The sequence below is a fragment of the Rhinolophus sinicus genome, linkage group LG15 (genome assembly GCF_036562045.2).
Source record: "Rhinolophus sinicus isolate RSC01 linkage group LG15, ASM3656204v1, whole genome shotgun sequence".
In the NCBI taxonomy this organism is placed as follows: domain Eukaryota; kingdom Metazoa; phylum Chordata; class Mammalia; order Chiroptera; family Rhinolophidae; genus Rhinolophus; species Rhinolophus sinicus.
Window position 1 is genome coordinate 39,300,777 of NC_133764.1, and position 15,274 is coordinate 39,316,050.

Sequence of the window (15,274 nt, forward strand, 5' to 3'; positions counted from 1 at the left end):
CCTTTTTAAGGCTGAGTAATATTCCATCCACCCACCCACCCATCCACCCACTCGGGTTGCTGCCACCTCTTGGCTATTGTGAATACTGCTGCCTGGAATGCGGGTGCACACACATCTGTTTGAATCCCTGCTCTCAATTCTTTGAGGTACCTTCTCTTTACTTCAAACACTTCTGTAGTGACCAGGTATTACCTACCTATATAATAACAAGAACAATTTTGTTTTAAAGTCGGGGTCCAGCAAAGTACACTCCGGACAAGGCTGCCCCTGAGACTCAGCTGGGCTGTGCTAGGAGTCAGCGCATCCACACAGGGGGCGCGAGAAGGACAGGAAGCGGGCTGTGTCTGTGTGTCTGGCCGACCACCCCTCCATTCCTGGGTCTAACATCAGCTGGGTGCACTGGGGCCAGAGGCCAAGCCTGTCTAGGACCCGTCTGATCTCTGGGGAGGCTGTGGTTGGCACAAGCTGGGGGGAGGGGCAGTCATTCTGGCAACTCTCCCCCCACCAGACACCTGGATCGGAGACCGAAAGTCACACACCAGGGAGCCTGCCTGGGATAAAAGCGTGTGTCACCCTCCCCAACAGCGCATACCCAGCCAGCCTTTATAACTGGCCGTGCTTTAGGCCCTGGCCAGTTCACGTCCTGGCTCAGAAAAGAAACCCAGCTTGGGAGGAGACAGGAGAGGTGAGGGAGGACAGGTGGGCAACCAGGGGCAGGCGGAACCTCCTTCTCGGGGTTCCTTTGGCCCTTAGCAGCCGGGGTGGGGGGAGGCACAGTGGGCGGCGCTGTGGGCAGTGGACACCCCTGGCTGAGCTGGGGGAAGCCTGCCATCTGCTGGGCACGGGGAGATCCCTCCTTGGGAAAGTGCCACCTCCAGGAAAATGGAGATCAAAGGGGTGTAGATTGCAGGGGAAGTGGCAGGGTTGTGACGCCCACAGACCTGACTCTGGGGCCGCAGGAAATGGGCCATCACCCCGCAGAGAGTGCCCGGTGGACCTCGGCGCCCTTCGTCCACGCCCAGGCGGCTGAGGGCCACACCTGCCGGGGAAGCAGGCGCCTCCGCACGTCTGCCTGGTGGACCCAACAAAGACTCCTCTCTGCATGCCCCACTGCACTGCGGGGCACACAATGCGCCCTTTCACCCCAGGTAGGGCTGGTGGAGCGGGAGACCTCCCCAGGGTGCCCCGCCAGCTTCTGGCCCTACCCTTCACTGCCTGCGGTTTGGAAGCTCAAGGAACTGTCACTTTCAACTACCGTCAGGGAAACTTCTGAGACGTGAGACCCACATTTGTCATGTTGGTCTTACCCTGAAGGTGACAGCCTTGGAGCCTGTCTGTCCATGCTCTTCCAAAAGGGGGGACCGTGACCCCACTGGGATCGTGGCTGTTGGAGCTTCAAACACGCAGGTACAGTGGGAGCGTGCAGTGAGCCTGCTGTCACTCGACACCTTGCCCGGCAGCCGGCCAGGCCCGGAGAGAGACTGTAGCTACCAAAAATAATCCTCCCTGTGTTTAAATATTTACCGAAGCAGACAGATCCCGATGCCCCACCATCCACAGGGCCCCTGTGACCGCCAGCCCTGGGGCTCCTGCGAGAGGCCACATCTACCCTCGCCCTCCATGGGGTCCCCGGTCCCCTTCCCCTCCCCATCCCAAGGTGTGCAGGTCTCCTCCTCCCAGGACCCACAACAGCCACTCTCGCTCCTTCCAGAACATTTCCTCTCCAACTTCTTACTCCCTCATTACCCCGGCTTTGGCAGGCACCTCCCTCCTACAGCCCTTTCTGGCCCCACAGGCCCCCCTTCTCTAGAGGGTTTGCACCCTACTTTGGAAAACATCAAACAAAATGTAACAGAGGTGAGGTTTGCCCATCGAAGCCCTCGGGCCCGTCTCAATGTCCCCTCTCCTGGCGACTCAAGGATGAGAAGGGGAGGAGGCGCGGCCTGGGCATGGCTCTCAGGACCTCGCGGGTGCTTGGGGCCATGCCTCGTGACGGTCTCGTGGGCACACACGGTCAGTGTCTCATCACGCAGAGGAGGAAGTGGGGCGATGAAGGTCGTGACTGGTCAGGGTACATGGCTGGGCAGAGCTGGGAGGCGACCAGGGTTTTGGCTTCAAGGTCACCATACTTGGGGACATCTGTGCCACCACCTGCAGCTAAGGAAGGTCAGGGGCTTTCTCTAGGCCACTTGCTGACATAAGGTCCTCGGTCCTTGGCTTGTAAACAGTTGGCGGTTAGGGGCGACTGGTGTGGCTGGGGTCTTCAGCGGCCTTAGATCCCCAGGGAAACCGTATTTCCAGGTGCCCCAAACAGATTCCCTAAAGCAAGGAGGCAGTTCTGAATGCAGGTGGAGGGGCTCCCAAGAGCCCCTGGTCCCCTGTACATCACAGGTGTTTAGGGAACATGGGTTGAACTGAATGAAAAAACTAAGTGAAAACGCCCGTTGTGTTTACTCTGCTGGGAATGAATATCCAGACAAACAGAAGCAGATACTGAACGGTTAGATCAAAAGATAAAAGTCACTTGCCAGCCACCCCCAACTTTAGGACGGATTTCATCAGGTATTGGGTTACATTGCAACAGCCAGGCATCGGCCCCCAGACGCAGAGTGCTCGTCTCACCTGGGAGGTGCTGCCACGTCACTGCCTCTGTGACCTCACGCTCAGATCTCTTGGAAGGTCACGTGGACCTGAGGCCCTGCAGAGCATCTGCCAGGGCTGCCTGATGCAAAGGTGGGGTGGGGGTGGGGTGGGGTGCCTCTGGCTTCCTGCTCCCCAGGACTCTGTGCCATCAGAGCAGCACAGCCCCCTGGAGAACACCCCCGTAGCCCCAGTGCAACAGTCATCGAGGGTTGCATCAAGGGCCCCCAGAGGGGCCGTCGTGGTTTGTGAGCTGAGTGGGAAAGGCCGCAACAGTTTCATCTCCCAGTGTTCCGACATCCCCTACAGCCAGGTACCAATGCCCAGGGAACACCACCCCTGAGCTGCCTACTTTCCCACGCAGGTGGGTTGGTACACTGATTTCCTCCCTGTCACGACAGAGCTAATAGAAAGAAGCAGCTTTAAAGAGCTGCCAAGTCTTTGGAGGGCAGTCAACAATAGTATGATGTCAAGGAGACCCACCAGGCATCTCTTTAGAATCTGCTTCCTTGTCACACTTGGCCAGTGACTTCAGGAGTCCCCGCTCAGAGCCAGGCAGGGATCAGGGCAACAGAACACTCTCCTGACCTCCTCCTAGAAGCCCCCAACCAATCAAGGACAAAGGAAGAGGGGAGACCAGGAGAAAGGGCTGATGGGAGGAAAAAAAGAAAAAAGGAAACAGACACCAACCTGCACAGACCTGAGCTAGTCTCGAGCCATACGTGGCATCAAACACTTGACAGAAGATGAGTTCTAGGGATGAAGTACACACTGGATCCCGAGATTTTGTTCACAGACAGAATGGAAGATCTCTCCCATCAACAACTTTTTATATCAATCGCATGTTGAAATGGCATTTTAGGTATATAGGTAATTATTACAATTAAATTCACATGTCTCTTCTTTTCCTTTTAAAAATGTGCCTATTAGCCCCACACAAATATGCCCAGCAACTGAGTTTTGGCCAAGTGCAAAAGCAATTCAATGCAGGGACAGCCTGCTCAACAACGGGTGTGGGGCAAAGGGACACCCCGAGACACGAAGAAAAACCTTGACCTCAGCCTCACTCCTTATGCCAACAGGAACTCCAAATGGATCATGGACGTAAATGTAACACTGGAAAACTTTGAGGAAAATCACAGAGGAGATCATCTCTGGGATCCAGGACCAGGTGAGGAGTTCTTAGACGTAACACCAAACGCAAGAGGAAAAACGGATAAACGACATCACCAAAATTAAACCCTTTTGCTTTGTGAAAATCCTGTTAGGAGGAAGAAAAGATAACTACAGACTGGGAGAAATACTTGTAAATCATTTATCTGACAAAAGATGAGTATCTAGAATATATAAAGAACCCTCAAAAAATGTGACAGTTCAAAAGAAAAGCCCAGTTCGAATATGGGCAAAAAGCCGCGAAGAGACATTTCACCAAAGAGGAAGTACGGATGGCAAATCCATGAAAAGATGCTCTACATCACTAGGGAAATTAGGAAAATGCCAATTAAAACCACAAGGAGGTGGCACCACACACATACCGGGATGGCCAAAAGAACCCAAAAATGAAACAGTGACCACACCAAATGCTGGTGAAGATTCAGAGAAAGCGGATCACTTGTATGTCGCTGGTGGCAACGTAAGATGGCACAGCTACTCTGGAAAACAGTTTGGCAATTTCTTTCAAAACTAAACATGCAATTCATACACATGTACCAGCGATTGCACTCCTGGGAATTTATCCCAGAGACATGAAAACTATGTTCAGACAAATACCTGTACAAGAAAGTTCACAGCAGCTTTATTCAGAAATGTCCCAAACTGGAAGCAACCTATTAACGTGCTCGCATGGGAAGACAGTTAAATACACTGGTCCATGCTAGGGTTTCCAGGCGGGAATTCCTGCCCGTTATCAGGAATTTCTTTCGCTTTCCCGTTCCTGAATCCTGAGAAAAGTTGGTTGGGAAATTGGGAAAATCGGTTCCTTGAACCCAGTAATACCCGCAATGGGAAATAAACATAGTACTCACAGTGCATCTCTTAGACATTTTACCTATTTATTGCCAGGGTTTCTGGGCGGGAATTCCTGCCTGTTCTCGGGAATTCTTTTCGCTTTTCCATTCGCGAATCCCAAGAAAAGTTGGTCAGTAAATCGGGAAAATCGGCTCCTTGAACCCAGGTGGTTGGTAGTATCGGCCGTCACTTTGTGGAAAGGATTCATCGTGGAGAACAGAAAAGTTTATATCTCGGGATTCAGGAAAAGGAAAGTGAAAAAAGTTCCTGAGAACGGGCAGAATTCCCGCCTGGAAACCCTAGTCCACACACACCAGAAGACCACGCGGCAACGAGCGGGCATACACTGCTGGAATGCACAACCACTTGGATGGGGAATGAGGCTGAACGAAAAGGCCAGTCTCAAAGGTTACCTACTGAGTGATTCCATTTGTATAAAATTCTTGCAGAGATGGAGAATACGAGGTCAGACAATTAAGCCCATAAATTCATCCTAGAAAAAGTGCTCCATGCCTCATTGCTGACTATCACTACGGTCACCTTTGAAGTACTCCCCTTGGGAAGCTATGCACTGACTCCAGCACCTAGTCTACCCTTCAAAGCAATTTTGGAACTCTTTTTCTGGAACGGCCATCAGAGCTGTCGTCGTATTACCCCTGATGTCCTGAATGTCATCAAAATCTCTCCTTTTCAATATTTCCTTTATCTTCAGGTAAAGAAAGAAGTCATTGGGGGCCATGGATTGTTGGAGAAAAGTTCAGGCCGTCTAACTTTTTCGTGCAGCCTTTTCAGCACTTCCAAATAGTAAACTTGGTTAACTGTTTGTCCAGTTGGTACAAATTCATAATGAATAATCCCTCTGATATCAAAAAAAAGTTAGCAACATTGTTGCAACAACTTTGCGAACTTAATTGTCAGATCTCATAGAGTAGTGGGTGCCAGGGGCTAAGTCGGGGCAAAGAGTTAGAAATGACTGGAACGGGTAGCGGTAGCGAATGAGAGCCGTGTGGCAATGGAACAGTCTGTATATTGATTTTGGTGGTGGTAACACAAAGCTACACATGTGACACAACTGCATGGGATTCCATATACACGTACAGTTGTCCCTTGGCATCCACGAGGGGTTGGTTCCAGGACCCCCGCGGATACCAACATCTTTGGACGCTCAAGTCCATCATAGAAAATGGTAGTATTTGCATATGACCTACACATATTCTTCTGTATACTTTAAATCAGCTCTAGGTTACTATTAATGCCTAATACAACGTAAGTGCTATGCAAACAGTTGTTGTACTGTATTGTTTGCGCAACAATGACAGGAAAAAGTCTGTACATGTTCCCTGCAGACGCAGCCATCGGTGGCCTAACTACATACCACCCATCAGCAACAATGTAACCTTTTTCCCCCCATAAAATACTTCTGATCCACGCTTGGTTAAATCTACAGATTCAGAACCTGCGAATACGGAGGTGCCATTGTACACACAGACGGAAGCTTGTAAAACCAGCGAGACCTGTGGGCGGCACCCACCTGGACTTCCTGGATTGGGATGTATCCTGGTTTTATGCAGACTGTTGCCAATGGGGAGGCTGGCTGAAGGCTCATGGGACCTCCTTGTACATCTTTTGCAATGTGTGACTATAGTTATTTAGAAATAAAGTTTTTAAAGACGTGACTGCTAGAAAATTTGAAAACCTGTATGTGGCCCACGTTACATTTCTATGGGATGGTGCCGGCTTAGAACAGGAGTCAGCACAATCCAGGCGACTTCTGTCTTTGTACAGCTCATGAGCTAAGAATATATATTTTTAAGGCTTCATTTTTTAGAGGAGGTTTAGGTTTACAGAAAAATTGAGCAGAAGGTACAGAGAGTTCCTGGATAACCCCCTCCATACACATGGTTTCTCCTAAACATCTTGTATTAGCATACTGCGTTTGTTATAATTGATGAACTAATATGAATACATTATTATCAATAACTGAAGTCCATAGTTTCCATTAGGGCTCACTCTATGTTGTACATTCTATGGGTTTGGACAAATGTGAAATGACATGGAGCCACCATGACAGTCTCATATAGAGTATTGTCACTTAATCCTCACAACAGTCCCATTGCACAGATGAGGAAACTGAGGCACAGAGAGGTTAAACACTTTGCTAAGATCATGCCCTAGGGATCACAGTGGGGCTCAGGTTCCCATGTGGGCATCTGACCACAGAGCTTGTCAGGTTCCTAGCCCTGTTGGATCCATGGGGTCTGTCCCCTCCCTCCCCAGACAGCATGAGTGGGAGCCAACAGCACCAGAGTCGTACATCAAGGACTGGGCACTGTCGAGACACAGCCTGAGTTCTCTGGCAGCCCCTCCAAGCTCTTGGAGCCAGTGGCTGCCGCCTGCTGATGAGCTCCAAGGGCTGAAGGCAGGAGCGGAGGGCTGACCTTGGCCCTGGGCGTTGCCTGGCTTCCTGGCTGGGCAGTGAGGCTTCCAGGCTGATGCCTGGAGGCTGCAGACCAGTCTGCAGGGCTCAGACCTGCCACTGCCCTTCCTGGAGCAGCTGCCTTTAGACCCCTGGACCACCCCTCAGGCACGGGGGTGGGGTAGTGGATAGCAGCTGGTGACAGCCACCTTGACTGGGGGGACGTGGAGGGGAGGGAGAGATTCCGGCACGGAGCCTGCTGAGTGCTATAGAAACATACGGCAAAATGAGTCTTAACGAAGCTCAGAGCAGATTGCAGGGTGTTGGAGATGGGGTGTTTTAAAGAAATAAATGTCAGCTCTCGGTTACGGAAGCACAAACAAACCCAAACAACAGACCTTTGGAAGCTGCCAGCTTCCTGGCTGCCAGGCTGCTGCGGGGGGCCCAGGAGGGGCTGGTCCTCCACTGAGCTGAGCTGTCTTCCTGAAATTTGGAGGGGAGGGGGATGCACTCCTAGCTCGGGCCATACGACCCCTCGCCAATTTCTGATACTCCACGTCCTGTCTCTCCAGGACTCACTCACGCCTCAGTGTCCTGTTCCCGACTGGTCACACAGACTGTTACCCTCCTTTCCTGGGTGGCAGCTGCTGCCCCTGGACACCCCCCCCCCATACCCGGTCCCCCGTCCCACTGCTGCATATTTCAGGTCTCCCGTTCTGGGAGAATTTCTCCACACTCCCCAGTCCTGCTGCCCTGATGCCTCAGATGGTTGGACAGAAAAGGACAGCAAGACTATTAAGAATTTGGTGGTATCACACCACCGTTGCCCTCAACAGGCTTTCGGTGACCCTACTGACCCTCCAGGGTCCCTTGTGACAGCTGCCTGGCAACGACACTTCGGGGCGCTCGGACCTGGCGCACTGAGCTAGCTCACTAGTCTGGATCCTTCTCAGAGCTGGGATTGTCCCCAGCGCACCTCATGCCTGTCCCCCTGCGGGGGAGGAGCAGGGCTGGCACACCAGCGAGGACGATCAGGTATTAACCACTCTGCCTTTCAGGCTGATGCCCTGGTGTCACTGAGCCTTTTCCTCCTCCAGGCAACAGGCACTTCAGATTCCATTTATTTCAGCCTCGCGTGCCCTGCGGGGAGGGCCCCCGGGCAGTGACTCTCCCTCCCCACTGGCTTCTGCGGTGGCTTCACAGTAACCTGAGCCCTCCTGCCACCCTGTGAAACCAGCCACCCTGGGGGTGGGGGTGGGCGGGAGGCACCTGTTCCCTTGTTCTCCTGCTTTCCCTTTTTTGAGGGCCCGCTCTGTGCCAGGAAGCTCCTCACAGGACTGTCCCATCTGGGCCTGTGCTGTCCACAGGAAGCCCCTCCCACAGGGGACTATTGAAATTTACATTCGTTCAAAATGAATAACATAAAAAATCCAGTTGCTCAGTTGCAGTAGCGACATTTCTGAGGTTCAATGGCCACATGTGGCTGGTGGCGACTGCACTGGACAGCGTCCATCACCACAGAAAGTTCTACTGGGCGGCACTGGTCCAGACGGACTGGTAAGTCTCATGAACAAGCAGCAGCGCAGGGCAGCGCATTTTAAAAGCCACCCGAGCAAGACACAGAGGGGGCCGCGGGAACAAGCAGGGGTCATGGAGAAGAACCCTGAAGGTTGGCTGGGGCTTCAGCAGTACAAGGAGAGCATTCCAGCTGGAGGAGCAGCTCTGGGAAATGCAGGGGACATGGGACAAGGGTGAGAGGAAAGGTTCCAGAGGCAGGTGGGCATCTGAGCAGGACCCCGATGGCAGGTGGGCCGTGTGCCCCTGGGGCTGCGCCTGGCTCTCTTGGACCCGTGTGTGAGCTGGCTGGACCACAGCGCCAATGAAGCCAGGGAGAGACCCTGCGTGGCACGCCCACCCAGTCGGCTCTGTAGCCCCGCACGCCACCCTCCACTTGGAACGCAGAGCAGCAAAGACAAGAGGCTCCTATGAGAGGAAATGAAGCACACGTTTACCCTGGGGCCGAGGGGCACCGAAAACAAGCTCTGGGGACTCAGGGTGGCAGGTCATTAGCATCAGTTTCCTTGGAAGGACCTCCCCTAGCCCTAGGGGGCTTTTTCATTAACAAGTATGTCAGACAGCAGGCAAGGCTAAGCTGGTGGGCTCTGTGCAGGGGATTAGCTGGCTGGCTATTTAAAAACTTGTTTTCATCGTAAGATTACTATAACTACAGTATAACATTTTTGAAAATTGAGAAAAGAAAAAAAACTTACTCCTCATCACACCACCCTAACATATTGGCAAATCTTCCTCCCCACCTATGCTGTGAATTAGAGGCCACGTGTGCTATTTTCATTCGTATTAATCAGTATTATGGAAAATGAAAAATTCAGTGTCCCAGTCACCACATTTCAGGTGTCCCTGAGCTGTATGAAGCCGGTGCTGCCACCAGGGAAGGTGCAGACCTAGCAGACCTCCCCCTGGGTGGGCAGTGCCCGTGTGGCCTGCCCGCTGCCTTCACGCCACTGGCCTCTGCATAGATTTCAATCAAACCGTGCACAGTCTGCCACCTGCTCTGGTTTTGACACACTATCAATTTCCTGTCGCTGACAGCCTTGATACACACTGCGCGTTCTTCCCCCTGGCATACGGGAGTCACAGGCCCTTTGGGAAGTGGCATGGTGCCCCCTCCGCAGGAAAATGCACTCCCCTGAGCACACATACAAAAGGTGGCCTAGGGTTTCCGGGGGCTCCCGGGTCCCAGTGAAAACCTTGGTCTTGTAGATGAACCATAACTGATTTACCTCCCCTACTCTTGGCTATTTAGGTCTTTTCCTTTTTTCCCTCCTTTATAAAGAACACCACGACGAACATCTTTGTGCAAATGTTTGATTTCTGTAATTAGGTGATTTCTTAGGATGAGTTCCAGAAGAGACACGTTGATTTAGGGGTAGGAGCTACGTGTCAGTTCCCATGGCCAGTGCACTTCCCATGGGCAGGGCCGACTGATGCCACACGAGGGTCCCCACGGCAGGGGGGTGGGGGTCCCCTTATATTACACCCTCATGGCCCTTGAGACTCTACTGGGTGCCTTTCAGGACAACAACAAATGACAGGTTGGGCACTGCTCTTGCCCGGCCATGCTCACCTTCACCCCAATCCAAAGCCTTGATTTCTAACCATGGAAGGGGCCAGACCAGGAGGCTCAGAAGCAAACCCTGGTTGAGAACTCAGACCTCAGTGGGAGGAGTGTCCGTGAGGGTGAGTCGGCGGCAGCAGCTCCCCTTGTCCACCCATCCCCAACAGGCCTTGAACAATCATTTAGAGATTTCTGTCCGTCAAAGAACTGGGGGCTGGGCAGGGTATGTCAGGTGGCCTTACCACCTAGGGACCAGGCCCTGCCCAACTATACCCCACATGAACGGACACTGCCATTTCTGACCACTCAGCCCGTCTGGAGACCACCTGCCACATAACAAAATGTTTGGGGGCTCTCAGGTGGGGGGCTGCTCTGCCTCCTAGCCTATCTCTAGGCACACTCAACCTCCATGTGTAGTTCTTAGGTTCTGCCACTAGAGGGATCCCGTGAGCCAGCCTGTCTCCTCCCCTCCTGGGAACCCAATTCCCAGTTCAATTAGGAGCCTTTGCTTTCAGGGTAGCTAAGGGCGCATGCACATCCTCAAAGCCAAGCCCCCTGAGGGGTGTCTACCCAGCCGGCTGCCTGAACTGCAGGACTTTGGCCCAGATGCCCTCTCTGCTTGAGGAGCAAGGACCACGCCCCTCTCCCTTGGGGCCCCCTCACAGCAGGGGTTCTCCACCCCATCTGCACGCTAGAACCTCCGCGGAACTCAAACACTGTCCATGCCCGGGCCCCACTCCCAGCGATACTGGTTCCCTTGGTCTGGGTGTGGCCAGGGCATTTTCATAAACGGCGGGGTTGGGAGTTCCTGTTCTATGGCGCCCAGGACGACAAGCGGCCTTTCAGTCCGGGATTTCCAGTCCCATCACCGTGCGGGCGCTGTGGGGGGTGGGAGGGAGCAGAGGAGCTCCATCTTGGCTTCTAGCATCTCCAATGTGGTGAGGGACACAAGAACCCCACAGTCGGCAAGAAGAAGCAAGTAAACGTGGGCTGTGGTGACTACCCAGTGCCTAAATCCGGTTAACAGCAAAATCACCCATGGAAAAAAATGCAAATTCTAGGTCCTGCCTCAGGCTCTTTCCGAATCCATTATCTGCATTTTCTTTAAGCTCCCAGCAATCTGCCATGCAGGCTGGGTCTGGATCTGGTGTGCCAGGAGCCAGTGTGCCGAAATGCCCAGAAGAGCAGCCACGTGGAGTGGCTGGGGCCCCACGGCGAGGGAGGGATCACCCAGGAGTCAGAGCACCCAGGTCTGTGAAGCAGCTCTGAATAGACAGATGACCCCTAAACTAAATTGGGTGGGTCAGGGATCTGGAAGGTTAAGATATGCTCCCCAAAGCAGTACCACAGGAAGTCGGATAACAGGGCACCAACTCCCACCCCCCACCTGAGAGACTCCACCCAGCGTTAGCTCAGGGGTCTGCATGTAGTGCAGAGTGGGGCTCTCAAGTTCAACTGACCGTAGAATCACCTGGACTAGAAGCCAGCTGTGAAAAGGAAGACTGACACATGCTACGACATGGATGGGCCTGAGGACAATACGCTGAGTGACAGAAGCTGACACAGGGCCACATACGTGTGATCCCCATTTATAATGAAGTGTCCAGGACAGGCAAATCCACTGAGACAGATAGCAGACAGGTGGTTGTCAGGGGCTGGGGAGGGGGAGTGGGGAGCGGCTGCAAATGAATATGGGTTTCCTTTTGGGGAGATGGAAACATTTTGGAACTAGATAGAGGTGATGGTTGCACAACACTGTGAATGCACCAAATTCCACTGAATTAGACCATTTAAAATGGTTACTGTGTCAGCAAATTTTTGTTATGTGTATTTCACCACAATTAAAACAAAACAAACAAAATGATTTCCCTCCTCCAGGGTCCCCTGTCTGTCTGAGGCCATTAGAAGCTCTAGCAAGTGTTCTCAGCCTTCATTGGGGGGCGTGTAGCAGCATCTCTGTCCTCTATCCCCTGGATGCCAGTAGTTCCCCCACCCTCAGTTGTGACAAAAATATCTGCTGACATTGCCACACATGCCCTGGGGGCAGAATTGGCTGGGTGCGCACCACTGCTCTAGAATTGTTGGAATTTCCTCGCCATCAGGATTGTGTAAAAGGTCCCCTGGAGGATGGGGGATTTTACTGGGCTGCCAGAGTGGAGAACCACCAAGGAACAGAGAGAAAGAGGAGGGGCCAGGAGTGAACTTTCTGGGTAACCCCATAAAACGAATATCACTGTCCAATCTTACAAACAAGGAAACAGAGGCTCCTAGAAGGTCAGGGGCTTGCCCAGGCTCACACCAACCAGGTCCCCCAACCCCCAAATCCAAACTCCTTATGCGATCAGCCTGCTAACTAAAGCTGAGCAGGCCAGGCCGATTCTGGTTCTACCACTAAGACCTCAGCCACAAGCACTATGCCAGGCCTGCCACCTCTCTAGGGAAGAGTGAAGACAAGAGCTCGGACACCCTTCCCTCCACCTGGGCCCTGGGGGTGCTGGACAGCTGTCCCTCTAGCTGTACTCTGGGGGTGCAGGACACACACAGGTATCACTGAGCTGGCAATGTGGCACCACCAGGGGGAGCTCTAAGCCCCACCCGCAGGACCCCAGCAGGTGCTTGAATTTCATTCCCGGCCTGGTTCTGGTTCCCTGGCTGGAAACGCCACACAGCTCAGCGAGCCTCATCGGGCACCTGGAGTCCTGGGTCACAGCTGACTGCCCCCTTTATGTGCGCTCTCTGGTACTCGAAACAGATGCTATCATTTCACCCTTGAGCTTTAATAGACCACGTCTTATTAAGGGGACATATCAGAAAGAATCCATCTCAAATTCCTTCCTGCTGAGGCCAGCACAGTGCCCCTTGTCCCTATACCCTGTCCCCTTGCTTCCGGGCTTACATGGGTCCTGAGTGACTTTATATGCTCCAGGCCGAGTGTAGAACTAGCTGGGTTCAAATCCGGCTCAGCTAGTTACTAGCTGGGTAACTTCTGGCAAGTTCCTTAACCTCTCTGAGCCTTAATCGCCCCTTCTATACACAGGGGGTGATATTAGGACCTCCCTCACAGGGTTTGGGGTGGCTGTGAGCATAAAAATAACCCATGGCTCATACCTGGTGCCCACACAGTGCTCGAACCATCCATGCTTGGCACGTGCCAGGCTCACTAACATCAATGTTTACGTCATTGTCACTGCTGTTTGCCTAGAAATCTAATGAGAGTGAGGACCACAGCCAGAGCGTAGGGAGGAGTGCAGAGGCCAGAGGTGGCCCATCCTGCACTGGCTCTGGCTGCTCTGTCCACGAGCCTTGTGCTCGACCACCTCTGTGAGGCCCTGGGGACCCCAAGGATGCTGTGTGGTGGCCATGCCAACCATCCCCCATCAGGCCCACTGCAGGCACAATCCTCTCGGGTCGTCCTCGGCACTCAGCGAGCAGAGCTGGGGACACACGCGGCTGCTCCCCAACATGCCCGGCAGAGAGCCCGGGATCTGAATCAGGGACTCACCCACTCTCGCTCTCCAGGAACACGGAGCCGCTGTCCACCAGGGCGGCGCTGACGGGCGACAGGCAGAAAGGTGAGGAGAAGGCATCCGAGTCTGAGTCAAAGGAGCTGTCCCTGCTCACGCCACCGGCCGACAGCGCCAGGGAGCCCTCCTCCTCACCAGCCTCGGGACGTGGCTCCCGCCCCTCCTCCGTCCCATCCTGCGAACTGACGGTGGACAAGATCCCAGAGTCGCTGTGGGCTGGCTGTGAGGCTGGGAGGGGGCCGTCCAGCCCCAGGCCCTGGGGCAGTTTCTCCCTGTCCTCGGGCGAGGGGCTGACATGCACAGCGTCCTGGAGGCTCTGGGCCACCACCAGGATGTCCTCATCTCTGGGGATCAGGGTGGGCCTCGGCTCCGTGGGGGAGGGCTGGAGGGGGCCCCCCGAGCTCTGGGCTCGCCGGCCCCGCGGGCGGGGTGCCTTGCGCACGGGGGAGCTCTCGGGGGTGATGTAACGCAGTGCCTCCTCGTCCTGCCTCTGGATCCGAGAGTTGGGGACCCACGCGAGGATGAGCGTGGCCCCCAGCAGCTCGTCCTTCTCCATGTACAAGCACAGGTACCCTGTGAGGGGCAGAGCACGGCGCTTAGGGAGGGCCTCACGTGCAGAGCCGTGGGCCGGCTTTACACCCGGGTGAGTAAAGTCGTGGGGCTCTGCAGACTAGCGGGGCTTCACACACAGCCTGGCCCTAAGCAAAACACACCCACGGACACAGTCAAGCTTGGGATGAATGAAAGCTTGGGCATTCGCTAAGCCACACACTTAGCAGATCCAGGGGGTCCCGGGCCCCCCAGCTATGGCCTGTCATGGGCTTTTCCTAGCACAGGAGCCCTCTTCTCTTTCACAGCCCCACTCTGTCCGTCCACTGTCTGGTGGCCCCAGAGTTTTCCTGTCTGCGGTCAACCTCTCCGTCTGGGCAAGCCCAGGAGCTGGGCTCACAACACTGGTGCAGGAATGCAGGCTGCAGACTTTATACTATTTCACGAGAAGAACAGATCCCAAACGAGTGGCTGGTGTTGGGCCTTTTCCAGTTGGCCTCAGCCTCGTAGCATTTCTTCTCTAATGCAGCTTTTTAGAAGAAACGGTCACCTTTCAATGTCACACACTGAACTGCTAAAAAGGACAAAGGGTGGTTTCTCCAAGGCGGAGGAGTGGGTGGGCTCTCTGGGCTCCTGAAGGCTCAGTTTGGGGGATGGTGACATTTCCTTCTAAAGCACCTGCCATTCCAGATGTCCTGATTCCTGGGTCTATCGCACAAGGTCCCCAGGCCTACTGGTCTCTGTCCTGAAAAGCCCCCTTGGGCAGCAGCTGGACACCTGACATCCCTCAGGGCTCTGGTCCCACCCCAAATCTCTTAGCACAGCTCCTGTTTCCAAAAGAGGGGGAAACTCAGGGGCTATCAGCCAGTTGTGCCTAAGGGTGACAGGTAACAGCTGGTGAGGTCACATGGCTTTGGGACCAGGAAGAGAGCAGAGATCTCTGGCCCCTCTCTCCCTTGCTTTCCATCACAACAGGACTGCACCACAGAGCTCTCCACAGGC

At 53.9% G+C, this 15,274-nt stretch overlaps 1 protein-coding gene across 3 annotated transcripts in view; it reads right to left on the minus strand.

The window, feature by feature from the left end:
* The window catches only part of TBC1D16 (TBC1 domain family member 16), a 69,442-nt gene that overhangs the window by 41,307 nt on the left and 12,861 nt on the right, over positions 1–15,274 (minus strand). For all 3 annotated transcript variants that reach the window (XM_019735622.2, XM_019735620.2, XM_019735621.2), the window contains exon 3: positions 13,702–14,296. In XM_019735622.2, the coding sequence (XP_019591181.2) occupies positions 13,702–14,296 (595 nt within the window). The remainder of the gene's footprint in view (positions 1–13,701; positions 14,297–15,274) is intronic.